General features: G+C 42.7%; 1 protein-coding gene across 7 annotated transcripts in view; it reads right to left on the reverse strand.

Annotated features, from left to right (window-relative positions):
• The window catches only part of DLC1 (DLC1 Rho GTPase activating protein), a 246,968-nt gene that overhangs the window by 122,834 nt on the left and 110,269 nt on the right, over positions 1-13,865 (reverse strand). The window contains exon 6 of one of the 7 annotated variants that reach the window (XM_063402005.1): positions 4,184-5,291. The exons of the other annotated variants lie outside the window; for them this stretch is intronic. Within the exon in view, the coding sequence (XP_063258075.1) occupies positions 4,969-5,291 (323 nt within the window). The 3' untranslated portion in view covers positions 4,184-4,968. Of the gene's footprint in view, positions 1-4,183; positions 5,292-13,865 lie in introns of those variants that run through there. 7 annotated transcript variants of the gene reach the window in all.

A 13,865-nucleotide genomic window follows, 5' to 3' on the forward strand; every position in this document is an offset into this window, starting at 1 on the left:
CAATATTTCATAATTATATTTCTAAATCTATTTCCTGGATTTCTAAATAGAGAGGCAAAGAGTACTTGTAATCAATTGTATAGTACTATATAGGAAACAACCAGAAGGGAATACAGGAGGCAATTATTTTCTGGTTCTCTGCACTGTGTACATTTGGCCAATACTTAATTCAGATTTTAAGCAGTGCTGCTTGTGAATGGTTCATGGCAAATAGGAGATTTTGGTGCTGAAGTGTGTCTAAACTTGCTTCTATTTGCTAAAAACAGCTAGAAGTCTGCCATACAAAATACTGACTTCTCTGTTACGTTTGACAATTACAATTCTTGACCTCATGTGTCGTGGTTGCTGGGGGAGGTGAATTTTTCCAGGGAGAGGTAAGCAGGCCAATTAGTAATCAGCTTTTCTGCTGGCACCTGGATTGGTCACTCGGAGGTTTGGACACGCCTCTGAGGACACAAAGAGTTAAAAGCAGGAGTCTAGGGGGTTCGGTCTCTTTTTTGGATCCCGGTTTCAGCAGAGAGACGTCTCAGGTCTCCTTCCCCTGCCCAGCCACGAGGCTGGGTGGGGGAGGGGAAAACACGTGGTCGGGCTCAGAAAGAAACTTTTCTTAGACATTGATTCTCATGACTGGTGATTTTGGAAAAAAGGAGAAGGAAGCGGCCTGGGACCGAGGTGATAAAGCACGATTGGAAGGAACCCGATGGGCAAAGAATGAGAGGAGTAGCCTTCGGAGCTGGACTTTTCTTGCATAATGTCAGCCATGGACTGAACTTGAGTCTCTTTTGAACATAAACTGCATTTTTGGGTGGATACAGCTGCCCTTGCTTTTGCTACAGTGACTGGCACTTGAAGAGTGGAGCGAGCAGAGAAGAGAGGGGGAGAGGGTGGTGGTGCCCTCTGCCCTCAGGGCAGACCTGCTCCTGGAACCCCGGCCCCTGGGTAAAAAGGGGAGAGCTCGGCATGCAAGTATCCTTAAAAGAGCCCTGTATGCAGTTTTCAGCCTTTGGACAGCGGTGAGAGCGCTGGACATAGGAAAAAAAGAGAGTGTCACCCTGGCAGACTTCTCCAGGCAGTGCCACGGGTGACATGGGAACACATAAGGGGTGGACCCGTGTTTTCTTAGGAACAGTCTGTGGTGCGAGAGAGACTCCTCTCTCCCTTGCTGAATTGAAGATTAGTTTGTTTTTGAGTGGTGATTGTTTGATCTAAAACCCAAAGGTTGGTCTGTGAAGAGTGATGTGTGGGGAAGTAGAAACTGGGAGAAGAAATGTTCTAAGAAGTTTTTATTTCTGTCTCTGTGTGTGTTTAAGAGTATTTCTGTCCCTGTTCTTATGTAATGTAATAAAGTTTTGGTGGGTTTTTTTTTTGTTTTCAAGATTTAAGCCTGCTCTGCTCTGTTCCTGATCACATCCCACAGTAGCTGTTAGGGAAAAAAACATATATTCATGGGTGCATTAACATCTGGCCAGTGCCAACCCATGACATCATGTCAATCTATTAAAATAATTGACTGTTCTGCAGCATGCTACAAAGATACATTGTCCTTTCTTTTTAAATTTTTTTTGGTTTGTTTTGGATTTGTTTTGCTTTGTTTAGGGAAACAGGTAAGGAAGCTTAAATAACATATCTCAGGAAATGAAATCATCACCATATCTTTTGGTGAATTGGAATGCTCTTAAGAAAATAAGGGAGAGGTTTAAGTTAGAGTCATGGGAACTGGTGAACAAAGCAGCAAAAAGCATGAAACCCCAACACAGATGCAGCAAAGATTTTCCAGATGTGGATTTTTTTTCTATGGATCAGTAGATTTAGCTTAATTTAAGCTACAACGATTATTTTGAGAAAAAAATAAAAAAAGAAAAGCATGGCTCATTTCTTATCTCTCAGTCTTTTAATATAAATAAATGCTATTTACTTTGTTGAAGATTTTTATCTGGATTTGCTTTATGAAAAGAAGTCTGTTTCTTATTTGTCTTAGTTTCTCTAATTTAGTTTCCATACTCTCTGGAAATGCCTTTGAAATGTATTGCAAAAGTTAATACATGTAGCAACTTCTTAGATTGGAAACTTTCTTGGTTAGTTTTCCAATGTCAATTTCCTCATTAAAGACAAAATGATGCCAAGTTTTGATTACAACTGTTATATATATGTATATATATATACACACATACATATATCTCCATCTATCTCTTTATAGTTTTTAGCATGTTCTTTAGTTATGTTTGTGTTTTTATATTCTTATGAGATACACTCATATTTTCTCTCTCTGCTATTTATTAAGCTGAAGAATTGCATTTACTTTTTTCTGATCACTGCAAATTTTAAGATCCCTCTAGCTTTTCATAGAAGACTTTGCTGTTGCTGTATAAGTTATATAGGATTCTTAATTTGATGATGGATAACTGGTACTCTTTCCTGGGGGTAAACCATTCCTCTTACGAGAAGAAAAGAAACACCCATGCAATAAAAGTATATTCAGTGTACATATTGGGACTGAATATTCAGTATACTTTTACTACACAATACCAGTTTTGACTCATTAAAATTGAACTCAATATTTAGAGCATGTATCGCATTACTAATTTGACATTCTAGGCAAGTTTTGATTTGGTATATAGAGGGTTATGCTTTGGGTAATTCCTGCAAAAGTAATTGGTGAGAACTTGTATTAATTTTATTGTAGAAAGGGTTATACTAGTTAATTTCTCTGCTACTACTTTGTCTAGTCTTTTTCTAAAGCTGTTTACAAGTTTAGCACCTGCAATCTACTTAGGTGAGGCTCCATAGATCAGTTCTCGATTGCCTCCCCGTTTCTTTTAAATCTGCTACCTCTCTTTGATGTCCTCTCATTCTTTTACAGGAAGAGACAAGCAATTGCACATAAAAGTCAAATGTTTTTCAACATAGAGTAATCAAACATGGACAGCTATTGTACTGGGAGACAAAAAATAGATGAGGTGCAAAAACTAACTGTTGAAAGGAATTCATTCCATGACTGAAAAAGCCAGCACCACTTCCAAGCTAGGGGAAGAAAATCCTACTCTAACCAGTTTGCCAGGAATAGTCTTCTGTATCACCCACTGTTATTGTCTGATCCTGCAACAGCTCATTGAATGGCTGCTAAAAAACATTTTTCCTATAAATGCTAGGCTGGATCCATAGTTCGAAACACAGGGCCAGACTTAAGTCCTAAGGGCAGTCTGTATAAAAAACACTAGTCTGACATCCTCTAAAGGGGGAAAATAAATTTCAGGAAAACTATATAGTTTTCATTTTCCAGTCACAAATTCACTGACAAGGATTAATTTATACCTGATAAAATTGATCAGCCTCATACACATGCTAAAGTTGTACCAGACCAGGTATGTGAGTTACAAATATGGAGCACAGACTTGCTGAAGGCACACTTGTGCTGACACAAAAAAATGTTATTCTACACAAAGAGTTAGTGTGAGCTATACCACCAAAACAAAGACTTGGCATTCTCTGAGCATTCTGTAGTTTCATCCCTGTTTTGAGAATCTCCTGTGGTCACTACATGAGAAAAAATTTCCTAGTGTATGAATAGGTTGTTCTGTAAACAATACTCTATGTTAACCAATTGATACATGAATTCTTGACTAAAGTCTCAGTCTTTCTTTTCCTTCCTTGCAATATGAAAACACATTGCAGGATAATACTGTAAAGAAACCTGCCTAGAGGATGTTGTGGTTTATTCAATTATTTTCCTTGCCTTTCAACAGATATTTCAACTGCTCTTCTCTAATTTCAAGCGTATATTTTGATATGTATTAAAATCCATGGTTACTTTCCTCTTTGCCTTTCAATTCTGCTCATAGGCAGCTACTGAGACATGGTATACCTGGCTAACATTCTGAAATTGGTTACCAAATATTTCCTCTTCTTTTAGGCCAATGTAAGCAGCAGGTGCAACTCAATCCAGAACAGACTGGGATTTAAATTAATGACATACCAAATGAATTAAAGGGAATATTCACATGGAGAAACTTTAAAATAAATAATTTTTGACTGGGATTTAGCAAATTTCTGCTACGAAGCTTCATCCAAACTCATGTTACTAGAATGATTCTCTGCAGGAATAATTGCTCACAGATTTATAGTTTAGACATAATTTGGCAGTTTTGTCTATCAATAAACTTTTTTTTCAGTTACTTCTTTATTTGTAATACTTATAAATTAAGCAACAATTTCAAGTCTGATGCTTTCCTAAAATGTCATGAAGGGGAAATTCATTACCAGTCAAAATTAACACAGAGGTAGATTGACAGAGTTAAAAAAGCATGAGGCAAGTGACTGACCTTGCATATAAGAATTGTACATTGGTGCATTTTAAAGACCATGGGCATCTACCACAGGTTAGAGAATCAGCAGTTAATTTACTTGCCATTTCCTGATATGTGCAAAAGCAATCTAATTTTACAAGAGTATTTGGAGAGAAGGTTTGAAAAATGGTTAAACTTGATGACTAGGTACCACAAGGTATATAAAATCTTCAGAATGATGACAAACTTTTTGTCAGTGTTGGTATCTTTCAGTACATTGACAATGAAAAGTCTTTCTCAGGCTGAACACACTATGGGCAGAAGCCACAATTCTCTCAAATGTGACTTGCTGTAGCAGAAGACATTCAGAGCACAGATTGACATTTCCATCAAGGGAAAAAAATACCAGGCTGAGCCACCTATGACACTGCAATTACATACAGACATTGTCCTGCCAAGGATGGTTCTGCATCAGGAAGACACTTTGCCTCCAGGTGTGCCTAATCCAAACTGTGCTTTTGGGTGTTGTTGCCATGAGTTTTTCCTGGTTTGGCTGAGCGTTCATATTAAAGGAGAAGTCCGTACCTTCTCACGCTCTTTTAATGTAAACATCAGCTATGTTCTTTAAACATAGCCATTGTTTTACATTCCCTGCTGGGACAAACAAGACTGTGTGACAGTCCCCTTAACCAATGTGGTGTGGAGGTGGGAATTCCTTCCTCCAATCCACAGGCCTCATAGAAAAAGTATAAAAGTAGGTTTTTGTAAATAAACCGGGTCTTCTGCCCTGCTGCTCTGTTGCACCCAGACCTGTGTCCCCAGTCTGTTTTCTGGCTAGGCTTCCACGGTGATAACTGGCGCCCACGTGGTCAAGTAGCAAGCTCGTGAGACAAGGAAAAAAGAAGAAAAAAACTGTCTTCCACAAGCTGCGGGAAACCCACGATGTTCTCAGAGGAGAAACTTCTGTTGGAACTGTTCCAGTCCCTTCTGATGTCCCGTGACGCTGACCTGACCAGGAAACACGTGAGAGAACTGTTTAGCTGGGGAAAAAAGCTTGGAATTTTTCATACTGCTGAAAAGGCACTTTATATTGGCCCATGGAGAACCCTAGGGAAAAGCCTTTTCTCATCCGTCCTTGACGGAAACTCTAAGGCAGGCACTCTTTTACGGGCATGGACCACAGTTTTCCTGCATTTAAAAGAGGCTGGAGAGGAATTCGAAGCTGATTCTGGGCTTTCGACAGGAACCAGGACTGGTTCCCCTGCGAGCTCCATCTCTTATGACGATGATTGCTCTGATGCAGAGTTCGAGCCCATGCAGGAGACCCCTACCCCCATGTCGGGGGTTGGGCATGACCAGCGCGGGTCTTGGATGGGCTGCGGGACCTTTGTGAGCCTTTTTGCTGGGCCATTGTGCCCGGGCGGTGCCGCTGGCGCGGGCGTGCCGTGTCCGCCCGTGTCGCGCCGAGCCAGAGCGGTTCAACGCCGCTCCCGCCGCGGCCGCCGCTCCGCCGGCCCTGCTCCCCGGCCCTCATGGGCCCGGCATGCCGCGGTGACCCCCCCGCTGCCCGCCGCCGCTGCGGGGTCCGCCCCGCAGCTGCCGCGCGGAGCCGCGCCACCTCGGGACCCCTGCAGGGAGCCGGGGGGGCCGCCGTGCGCGCTGCCGCTGGCGCAGCCGGCGCTGCTCCCTGCCGCCGCCTCCCCGGCCCGCCCCGCCCCGCCGCGACCTGCTCCGCGCAGGATTCGGCAGGCGAGCCCGGCGGGGGCGGCCCCTCCTTGCCTCGTCCCGCCGCCGCGCCAAATGCTGTGCGCGGGGTCGCTGCCGGCGGCGGCCCGTGTGGCGCCGGCAGCGGAGCCGCCGCTGCCGCCCACCGCGCCGCGACCCCGCCCCACGCGTCCGGTGCCGGTCCGGCGCCGCGGGGGGAGGGCTGGGCGCAAGGCTGCCCGCCGCTGCGGGGACCCCCGTGCTGTGCGATCCCCCCGCGCCGCCGCCCGGCGCGGCCGCGCGCCCCCTCCATTCAGAGGGGACGGGGCCGAGCGCTGACACCGCAGAGCTGCTGCCGGCTCTGGCCCCGCCCACCGACCCATCGGCTGGCCGAGCAGGAGCTGACACCTGTGGCCCATTGGCCACGCCCCCCTGCCTATCACCCCCCCCCCGCACAGAGCAGGGGCTGAGTGAGTCACTGTCCCCCGCCCACCCCCCCTACGGAGCCAGGTCAGCTGTGGGAGATGATAACGGGGCAAAAGCGTTGTCTGATGTGCACGCTTTTCCTGTTATGAAATCGGATGAGGTTTTTAGTCCTGCATCCCAGGTGAGTCAGGCTGCTGAGATAACAGAGCTGCTGCCTGCAGATGCAGCTTTGCCCGAGCCAGTTCAGGGACCTGTGGGTTTGGTTCCACAGCCTCATAGCCATGATGACCCATCATGGGCAGTCCCATTTCCCTTATTAAGGGTCGTGGCAAAAAATAATACAAGCTTCTCTGAGGCAATTCAATGGATAAGTGCAGAATTTGAGAATTTGATCTTTCCTTATGAGATAAGAGGTTTTGCAACAGTGATGCTTGAACCTCAACAGGTTTTTACCTTTGAGAGAAGTTGGAAAATCCTAGCTGGAAAAATGGCTGTCAGAAATAGCCACCTGCCTCGAGACGATCCCTTGTTTGGGGTCGGAGCTGACCTACTTATGGGGAGGAGTCAATATGCTTGCCCTGATGTGCAAGCTGGCCTTTCTCGCACTGTCTTAGATTCGTGCAGATACATAGGGATATCTGCATTGATAAAAACCAAGTTATCCTTCTCCCCAAAGCAAGACTTCTTAGACATAGCACAGAAGCCAGAGGAAGCTTTTCATAAATTTAGAGTGCGTCTGGTGAAATTTTTAGAGATGAGAGTTCAGGATAGTACCTTAAGATTGATACTGCTGGAGCAATTAGCACGGAGCCATGCTAATTCTGCTTGCCAGAGGCTCCTGGAAATCATTCCAGAGACTTCTAATGTCCTGAAAATGATCCAGACCTGTGCAGTTCTGAACACCTGTGAGTCTATGGTGATTACCCCAACGGCTGCTTCACAGCCGGCTGATATGGGGCAGAATAATGGGTATGAGACACAAGCAGATATTCAGCCTAGTGGAGAACAGGAAAAGGAGGCACAGAAAGTGACTCCCTTGTTTTTCTGCGCACAATGTGGGGGTCCAGACCATACTGCAGAAACTTGCAAAGCAGTGGGTCATGCCGAGCCCTTGCCAAGCCCGAAAAATCGGAGGCGAAGAAGAAAAAGACAAAGACATCAGGGGGACGAAACAGTTTCCCAAGCTCTAGAACAAGAGCAAAATTCTCTGGCTGGTTTACAGCCATCATCTCAAGTGTAGGAAGTGTTGATGTTGCCACATAGCTATGGTCAGTTTTCCTTGGACCTTGCAGTGGGTTTCTACGTCCACATCCTATATATCATGCATTCTTTGAGAAAAAGTCAATTGCTCAATTTGTGTTTTCTGAGTTCTCTATCCTCAAGTTCTGCGATCCATGCTAAGAAGGCGGCCGCTGAAAGTCTGCTGAGCTGCCTCAGGTGCATTGGACTGATCCTGTTTGATCCTGAAACCTTGTGCCACCCTAGTGCCACCCATCACAGAAGCCTCTTCAAGATCTGATTGACATGGACACGGACTGGCATCCTCTCTTTTCCTATATGGCCTCCATAGAGACTTTGGATCCTGTGGAGCTGCTGGACAAGGACAGACTGAAGCAGTGTGATGCTGAGAGCCAACGGACTGTTAATCATGGACTCAGAGGAATTGTTTGCTATGGTTCAGTTTTATGTACTGTAGCCATTGTGACCTCTGTGGGGAAAGTGCACGTTGTTTGGGGGTTGTGGTTTTGGGACAGAACTTTTGGGGTTCAGAATTTTGAATTGAGTAGTAAAATTTTCTTGGAATGCTCCTGCCTTTTGCACCGTATATTCCCTTGTATCTTATAAAAATTTAGAAATATGAGGGTGTTGGTTAAATTATGTTAGACTATGCTCGAGATATTTTGAGCAGGTTATGGCAAGGGATTCAGGGTGAAACCCTGGGTAGCAAAGGCAGAATCAGACCAACATGTAGCCCTCACACCGTTACCTAAATGAAGGTCGGTGAACTTTATACAGGTTTTTTTTTCTTTCTTTTTCCTGTCATAGAATTGTTCATTTTTCTTTTTTTTTATTTTCTTTTTTAATATACTTAAAAGGGTGAGATGTTGCCATGAGTTTTTCCTGGTTTGGCTGAGCGTTCATATTAAAGGAGAAGTCCGTACTTTCTCACGCTCTTTTAATGTAAACATCAGCTATGTTCTATAAACATAGCCATTGTTTTTACATTCCTTGCTGGGACAAAAAAGACTGTGTGACAGTCCCCTTAACCAATGTGGTGTGGAGGTGGGAATTCCTTCCTCCAATCCACAGGCCTAATAGAAAAAGTATAAAAGTAGGCTTTTGTAAATAAACCGGGTCTTCTGCCCTGCTGCTCTGTTGCACCCAGACCTGTGTCCCCAGTCTGTTTTCTGGCTAGGCTTCCACGGTGATAGGGTGTCTCTCATGTGAGTTTTCAGCATGTCCTTAGAGGAATGTAAATAATCATGTCACAGAATCACAGATAAATAATCATGTCTTCTCATCAAACACCAAAGACCTCTCTCTTTTCCCTAAAAATTTTTGAATAGAAACTTTTTATTCTAGTGAAGTGAATATGTAAGTTCCTCAAGTGTATAAGCAACAAAACACAAGCTCACGTTCCAGTGATTTGGGACTGGAATAATTTTTTACCCTTCTGTTTTAACAGATGCAGTAAGAGATTATCTTGTCACACTTGATTTTAAGTACTCAAGGCTCTTCATATTAAATATGTTTTAAAATTGCTCAAGTATTTTTTTTGGTTCAACTTGAACAACTCTGAAACAACTCAGCAGTTCAAGTCCTGTTTTCCAATATGAACACAGGAGCGTAATATATTCCAGATGTTTTGAATGTTGTTTAGGAACCCAAAGAAGCAAAGAAGAGCATCTTAAATTTTTCAGAAATGACAAGGTATCATCATAATTTTGTGCCATGTGCAGACTTTACTGCCCAGAAGTTACCTTGACAGGGACTTGGTTCAAAATTAGTAGGTGTCCCAGAGAGCTTGTTTTTCATCTTAAATAACCCAAATAACTATTAAAATATAGCCAAAAGGTAATTTTAAAATTTGGCTGTAGGCACCTCAGCTTTTCAGAAGCTGCCTCTATTTCTGGACACTGAAAAAGAAAGACCATCACCTGATTTCCAAATCAACAGTCCCATCATTACTTTGGAAACCACAACGTAATGACTGCATGTCAGTATCAATTAGGACCAAGTGAACTAGTTTATATTTCATTTGAATCAACACATGTCTTTGCCATGAACTCAGTCTGAAGAAAATTAGCCTAGAAATAACTTGATTAATTGGTTATCACCATTCTCTGTTACTCTTGTTATAGCCAAAAAAGGAAAGAAAGAACAACTTGATCATGTTTGATTTGATTTAAAAGCTATTTTTGGTCAGGGACACCTCTTTTAGAATGTTTCTGATGTCCAGTGCAAAAAGAGACTACAACGTGGCCTGGGTAATGTAAATGCTACTGAGTCACTGTGTAGCTGATACCTAACTTTATACTGAGAAGTCACCTGATTAAAATGAATTATATGACACTAGTAGAATATACTGAGTACCAGTTTACAGTCTGTTTGGTGGTGTTCTAAAATCTGAACATATTAGAATTACTTATAATGTAATACAGAATTGAGTTGGCTGAAAGTAACAAATTCATGGGTCTCCTGCTCTATTTTCTGTTTTGTCAACAAAGAGCACAATTTCCACAATATTTTTGCTCGTAAGTTGGGATTTTACAGTCTGTAAGGGTGGATAAATAAATGATAAGAAGTGGCTGGATGTGGCAGTGTGTTAATTTAATTGGTTAGGCTTTCTATACTTTTGTACTGGTTGGGTTCTCTGTACCCCATCCCTCGATTGTTCCTTTGTTTAACTCACATGACTCCTGCACCTGTTATGCAGCACACGGTTAGCTGCCTGTCATTTTTCCCGCCTTTGTAAATCCCTCCTATTTTCCCCTGATTGGTCCAAGCGATGTTCTATTACACCCATATCCCCTGGCAACCTGCCCCGGTTGGCTGGCAGTGGCTGGCCACCCCCTTTGCCCCCCCTCCGAATCCTTCGGACAAAAACCCCCCGCACCCCTCTCCCCCCGAACAGTTTCGGGCTGAGGAGGTGTTTGCAATAAACCCTCTGTTCGTCTGGAATTTGTTTCCTCCTTTCTTTCCACTGCCTGTCGAATTTCCATTGCTCGCATAAGCCCCTGCCAGGCAAAGAACCCACAGGGTCAGTACTGCCTGCGTTGCTCGCAGACTGACCCCCCTACGACGCCTGTCGCTGTGTCTGGGCCAGCGGCGACAGAGCCCGTTGGCTCTCTGTGAGCACACCGACAGCTGGAGAGCAGCTCTGTGGAAAAGGCCCTGGGGTGTTGGCAGACAGTGAGATGTGCGTGAGCCAGCAGCGTGCCCTGGCAGTAAAATGAGCTGGGAGCAGCCTGGGATGGATCAATAAAAGCATGGCCTGTAGATGGGAAGGGATTATCCCTCTCTAGGCAGTGCTTGTGAGATCACATCTGCAACAGTGAGTCCAGTTTCAGGATCCTCCCAGTGCAAGAAGGACATTGATAAAAGGGACGTGCAGGGGACGGCCAGCAGGTGGTCGGGGTCTGGGTCACTCGGGCTGTGAGCTGAGGCTGCAGGACTTGCTCAGCCTGCAGAGATGGCTTTTGGGCTCCTATCAGCAGCCCCCCAGGACTGCACAGCAGGGCAACAAACAGATGGAGGTGGGCTCTTTATACTGTGCATGTGAGGATGACAGCAGAAGAGACAAGAGGCATCAGCTGAAACCAGAAAGGACCAGGCTGGACATGAGGAAAATATCTGCTCTGTGGAGACAAGACAGCAGTGGAGCACATAGCCTACAGAGGCTCCACAGGCTCTGGTCTTGGAAGTTTTCAAAACTGGACTGGACAAAGACTTGAGCAATCTTGTCTGAACTCAGGGCTGTCCTGTTTGCACAGAAAGTTGGAGAAAGAACCTCCAAAGGTCTCCTTGAAGAGAGTTATTCTTTGTTTAACTGTATTTCACTACTAGGTGATGAAGTCTGTTATGAGATACATTCTTACAATTTATCAATGTGATGAAATATTATTATTATTAAATATCTTTAAAATAATTGAATGCTAATGCTTGGGGGTTTTTTATAATAACATAATTTCTGTGATAAAGAACAACTTGCCTTAAATAGGAAAGCACATATTGCCTTAGAAACACATTGGATTAAAAGATTCAGCATGATGACCGGGAGCAGTAATCACTCAGCTGGTATTGTACAAAGGTTTATTCCCATCAGGGAACTATCTTGATTTGAATAAGGTAATTTTATTACTTAAGAAAAAACATTAAACTGGCAGAGAAATCAAAATTTGAATGCTCACCACAAGAATATAAGGCACTTGGGCACAGCTTGTCTCCTCTAAAATGAAAAATAGCATTCGAATATTTATCAAAGAAATATTTAAAGTTGTTTCCACAATTAACAAAATCATTGAGGAGTTTGGAAAGATATGACTAATAAATCCCTAAAGTCTATGATAAAGTACATGTATGTATAATACAATGTAAAGATAATGGCCTATCCTTGTTACTAACCTGACATAATTCAGTTAGGTTTTCTTATCTAAGCATTCGAAAACGTGAATAAATGAGATTATATTAAAGATAAGAACAAAATTTAAAGTTAAAAACTGCACATTTTGATTTAAGAAGCTCTTCCAAAAAATGTAAAAGCAGGTCCATACTAATGGTCCATACTTTCTCCACAAAGCAGGTGGAGAAAGAAAATAGAAGCTGACTAAGGAATTTTATGCACAACAGGTTCTGCTAGTTCCCAGATACTGCAGATGTACTTAATCATTATAAAACTTTTTAATGGAAATTGTTTTAGCCTTCCACAAAGTACCTGTTCTCCTGTCCAGGCTGGTACCTGAACATTTGTGTCCTCCCATGGTACACAGCTTTCTTATCACTGACTCCCCTCAGAGCACATTCACTACCTGGCCCTACCCTTCACTCTCTAAGACTAGAAAAAGTAATATACTAGAGACAACCATGAGGAGTTTGAGGTGTCATCCTGCTCCTAGTCCATTTAGCATGCTTTAAAGGGGACTTTTTAATGAAATTTGCAGTCCAAGGATCTCCTGTTTCCTCCAAAATGTAAAGAAAATGGCAACAGCACCTTTGGCTTCACACAGTGCTATGTGCATTTTAAATTTTGTATGTTTATGTCTACAGTGAATATGGTGTGACTTTTAAAAGTGAAGTAATTTATTCAGAAGAACAACTACACTAGTGTGTGGTTAATAAGCCACTAAAAATCAAATACCAAAAATCCTGACATCAGCTATTTTATTGCATTTAGAAAAAAATAAAGAAAACTCAACAACCAAAAATAATTAGGAGTCTTAGAATGAAAGGTCAGCTTTCAGTATCTACTGGCATCATCATTTTTTCTAGAAATGAAATGAATAGCAGTGGAATAAAAATATATCTATTAACATCTATTAGTGTCTGGCAGCCATCCATGCATTTTCTGGCCAAGCTATTGTAATTGTTTTTCAGTAACACAGATTGAAGTATGAGTGCTCATCTGACACTGTTATTTCGAAAACAAACACCAAATTTTATAACTTGCAATATTGACAATAAAGAAGGATTACCTAACTAGAAACTAGTACTTCATGCTAAGGTCTCACAAAAACTCTAGTAAGAGTGTTCTACTAAAACCAGATAAAACACTTGCTAAATAGTACAATTAATAATTCATTTTGCCCAGTTTATTCTACAATACTGGCTAGAGTTTTTGTAAGGCAGCCAGAAAACTAGTAACTGTGCCAATTACCTTGTATTTCTCTCCAGTTTATGTGGAAATTGATATCTTGGAGACAAATTGAATTTTTTAATGTTTGCTCTAGGTTCAAAACAACTTATATATGCATGAGCTCTTAATGACTTTATGAAAACAGAGCATCTAGTGAGTACTGCTCACAGAGAGTTGCTTTCTCTAGATATAGAATACGTTTGAAAAAACTAGTGCAGATTGTATTTTTTTCCCCTTTTGATTAGAGCTGCAGTTAAATTAAATGGAATGAAAAGACCTCTACCTAATGAGCCAAGCAGTTGCTCTTTTATGTGCCTTGTTATATGATAGTGAACCTGTCACACTGGATTTTCCATGTCCTCCTGCTGTGAGTTCTCACAGACAGCCCGACCCATCTTGTCATCGCTCCATCACCTCCTGTCCTGCAGCTCATCTCGCCATGGGGCTGGGCACCAAGTGTCCTCTGCTGCCTGACACTAACAATTAGAGCCTGTGAGAGGAAAACCCTGCCATTAAGGTCTCTTTAATCATCTCTGTATTTGTGTTCCTTCCGAATCAAAAGACAACCAGGAAAATTAACACCAAAGGAGAATAGAACC

This window comes from Prinia subflava, chromosome 7, assembly GCF_021018805.1.
Source record: "Prinia subflava isolate CZ2003 ecotype Zambia chromosome 7, Cam_Psub_1.2, whole genome shotgun sequence".
In the NCBI taxonomy this organism is placed as follows: domain Eukaryota; kingdom Metazoa; phylum Chordata; class Aves; order Passeriformes; family Cisticolidae; genus Prinia; species Prinia subflava.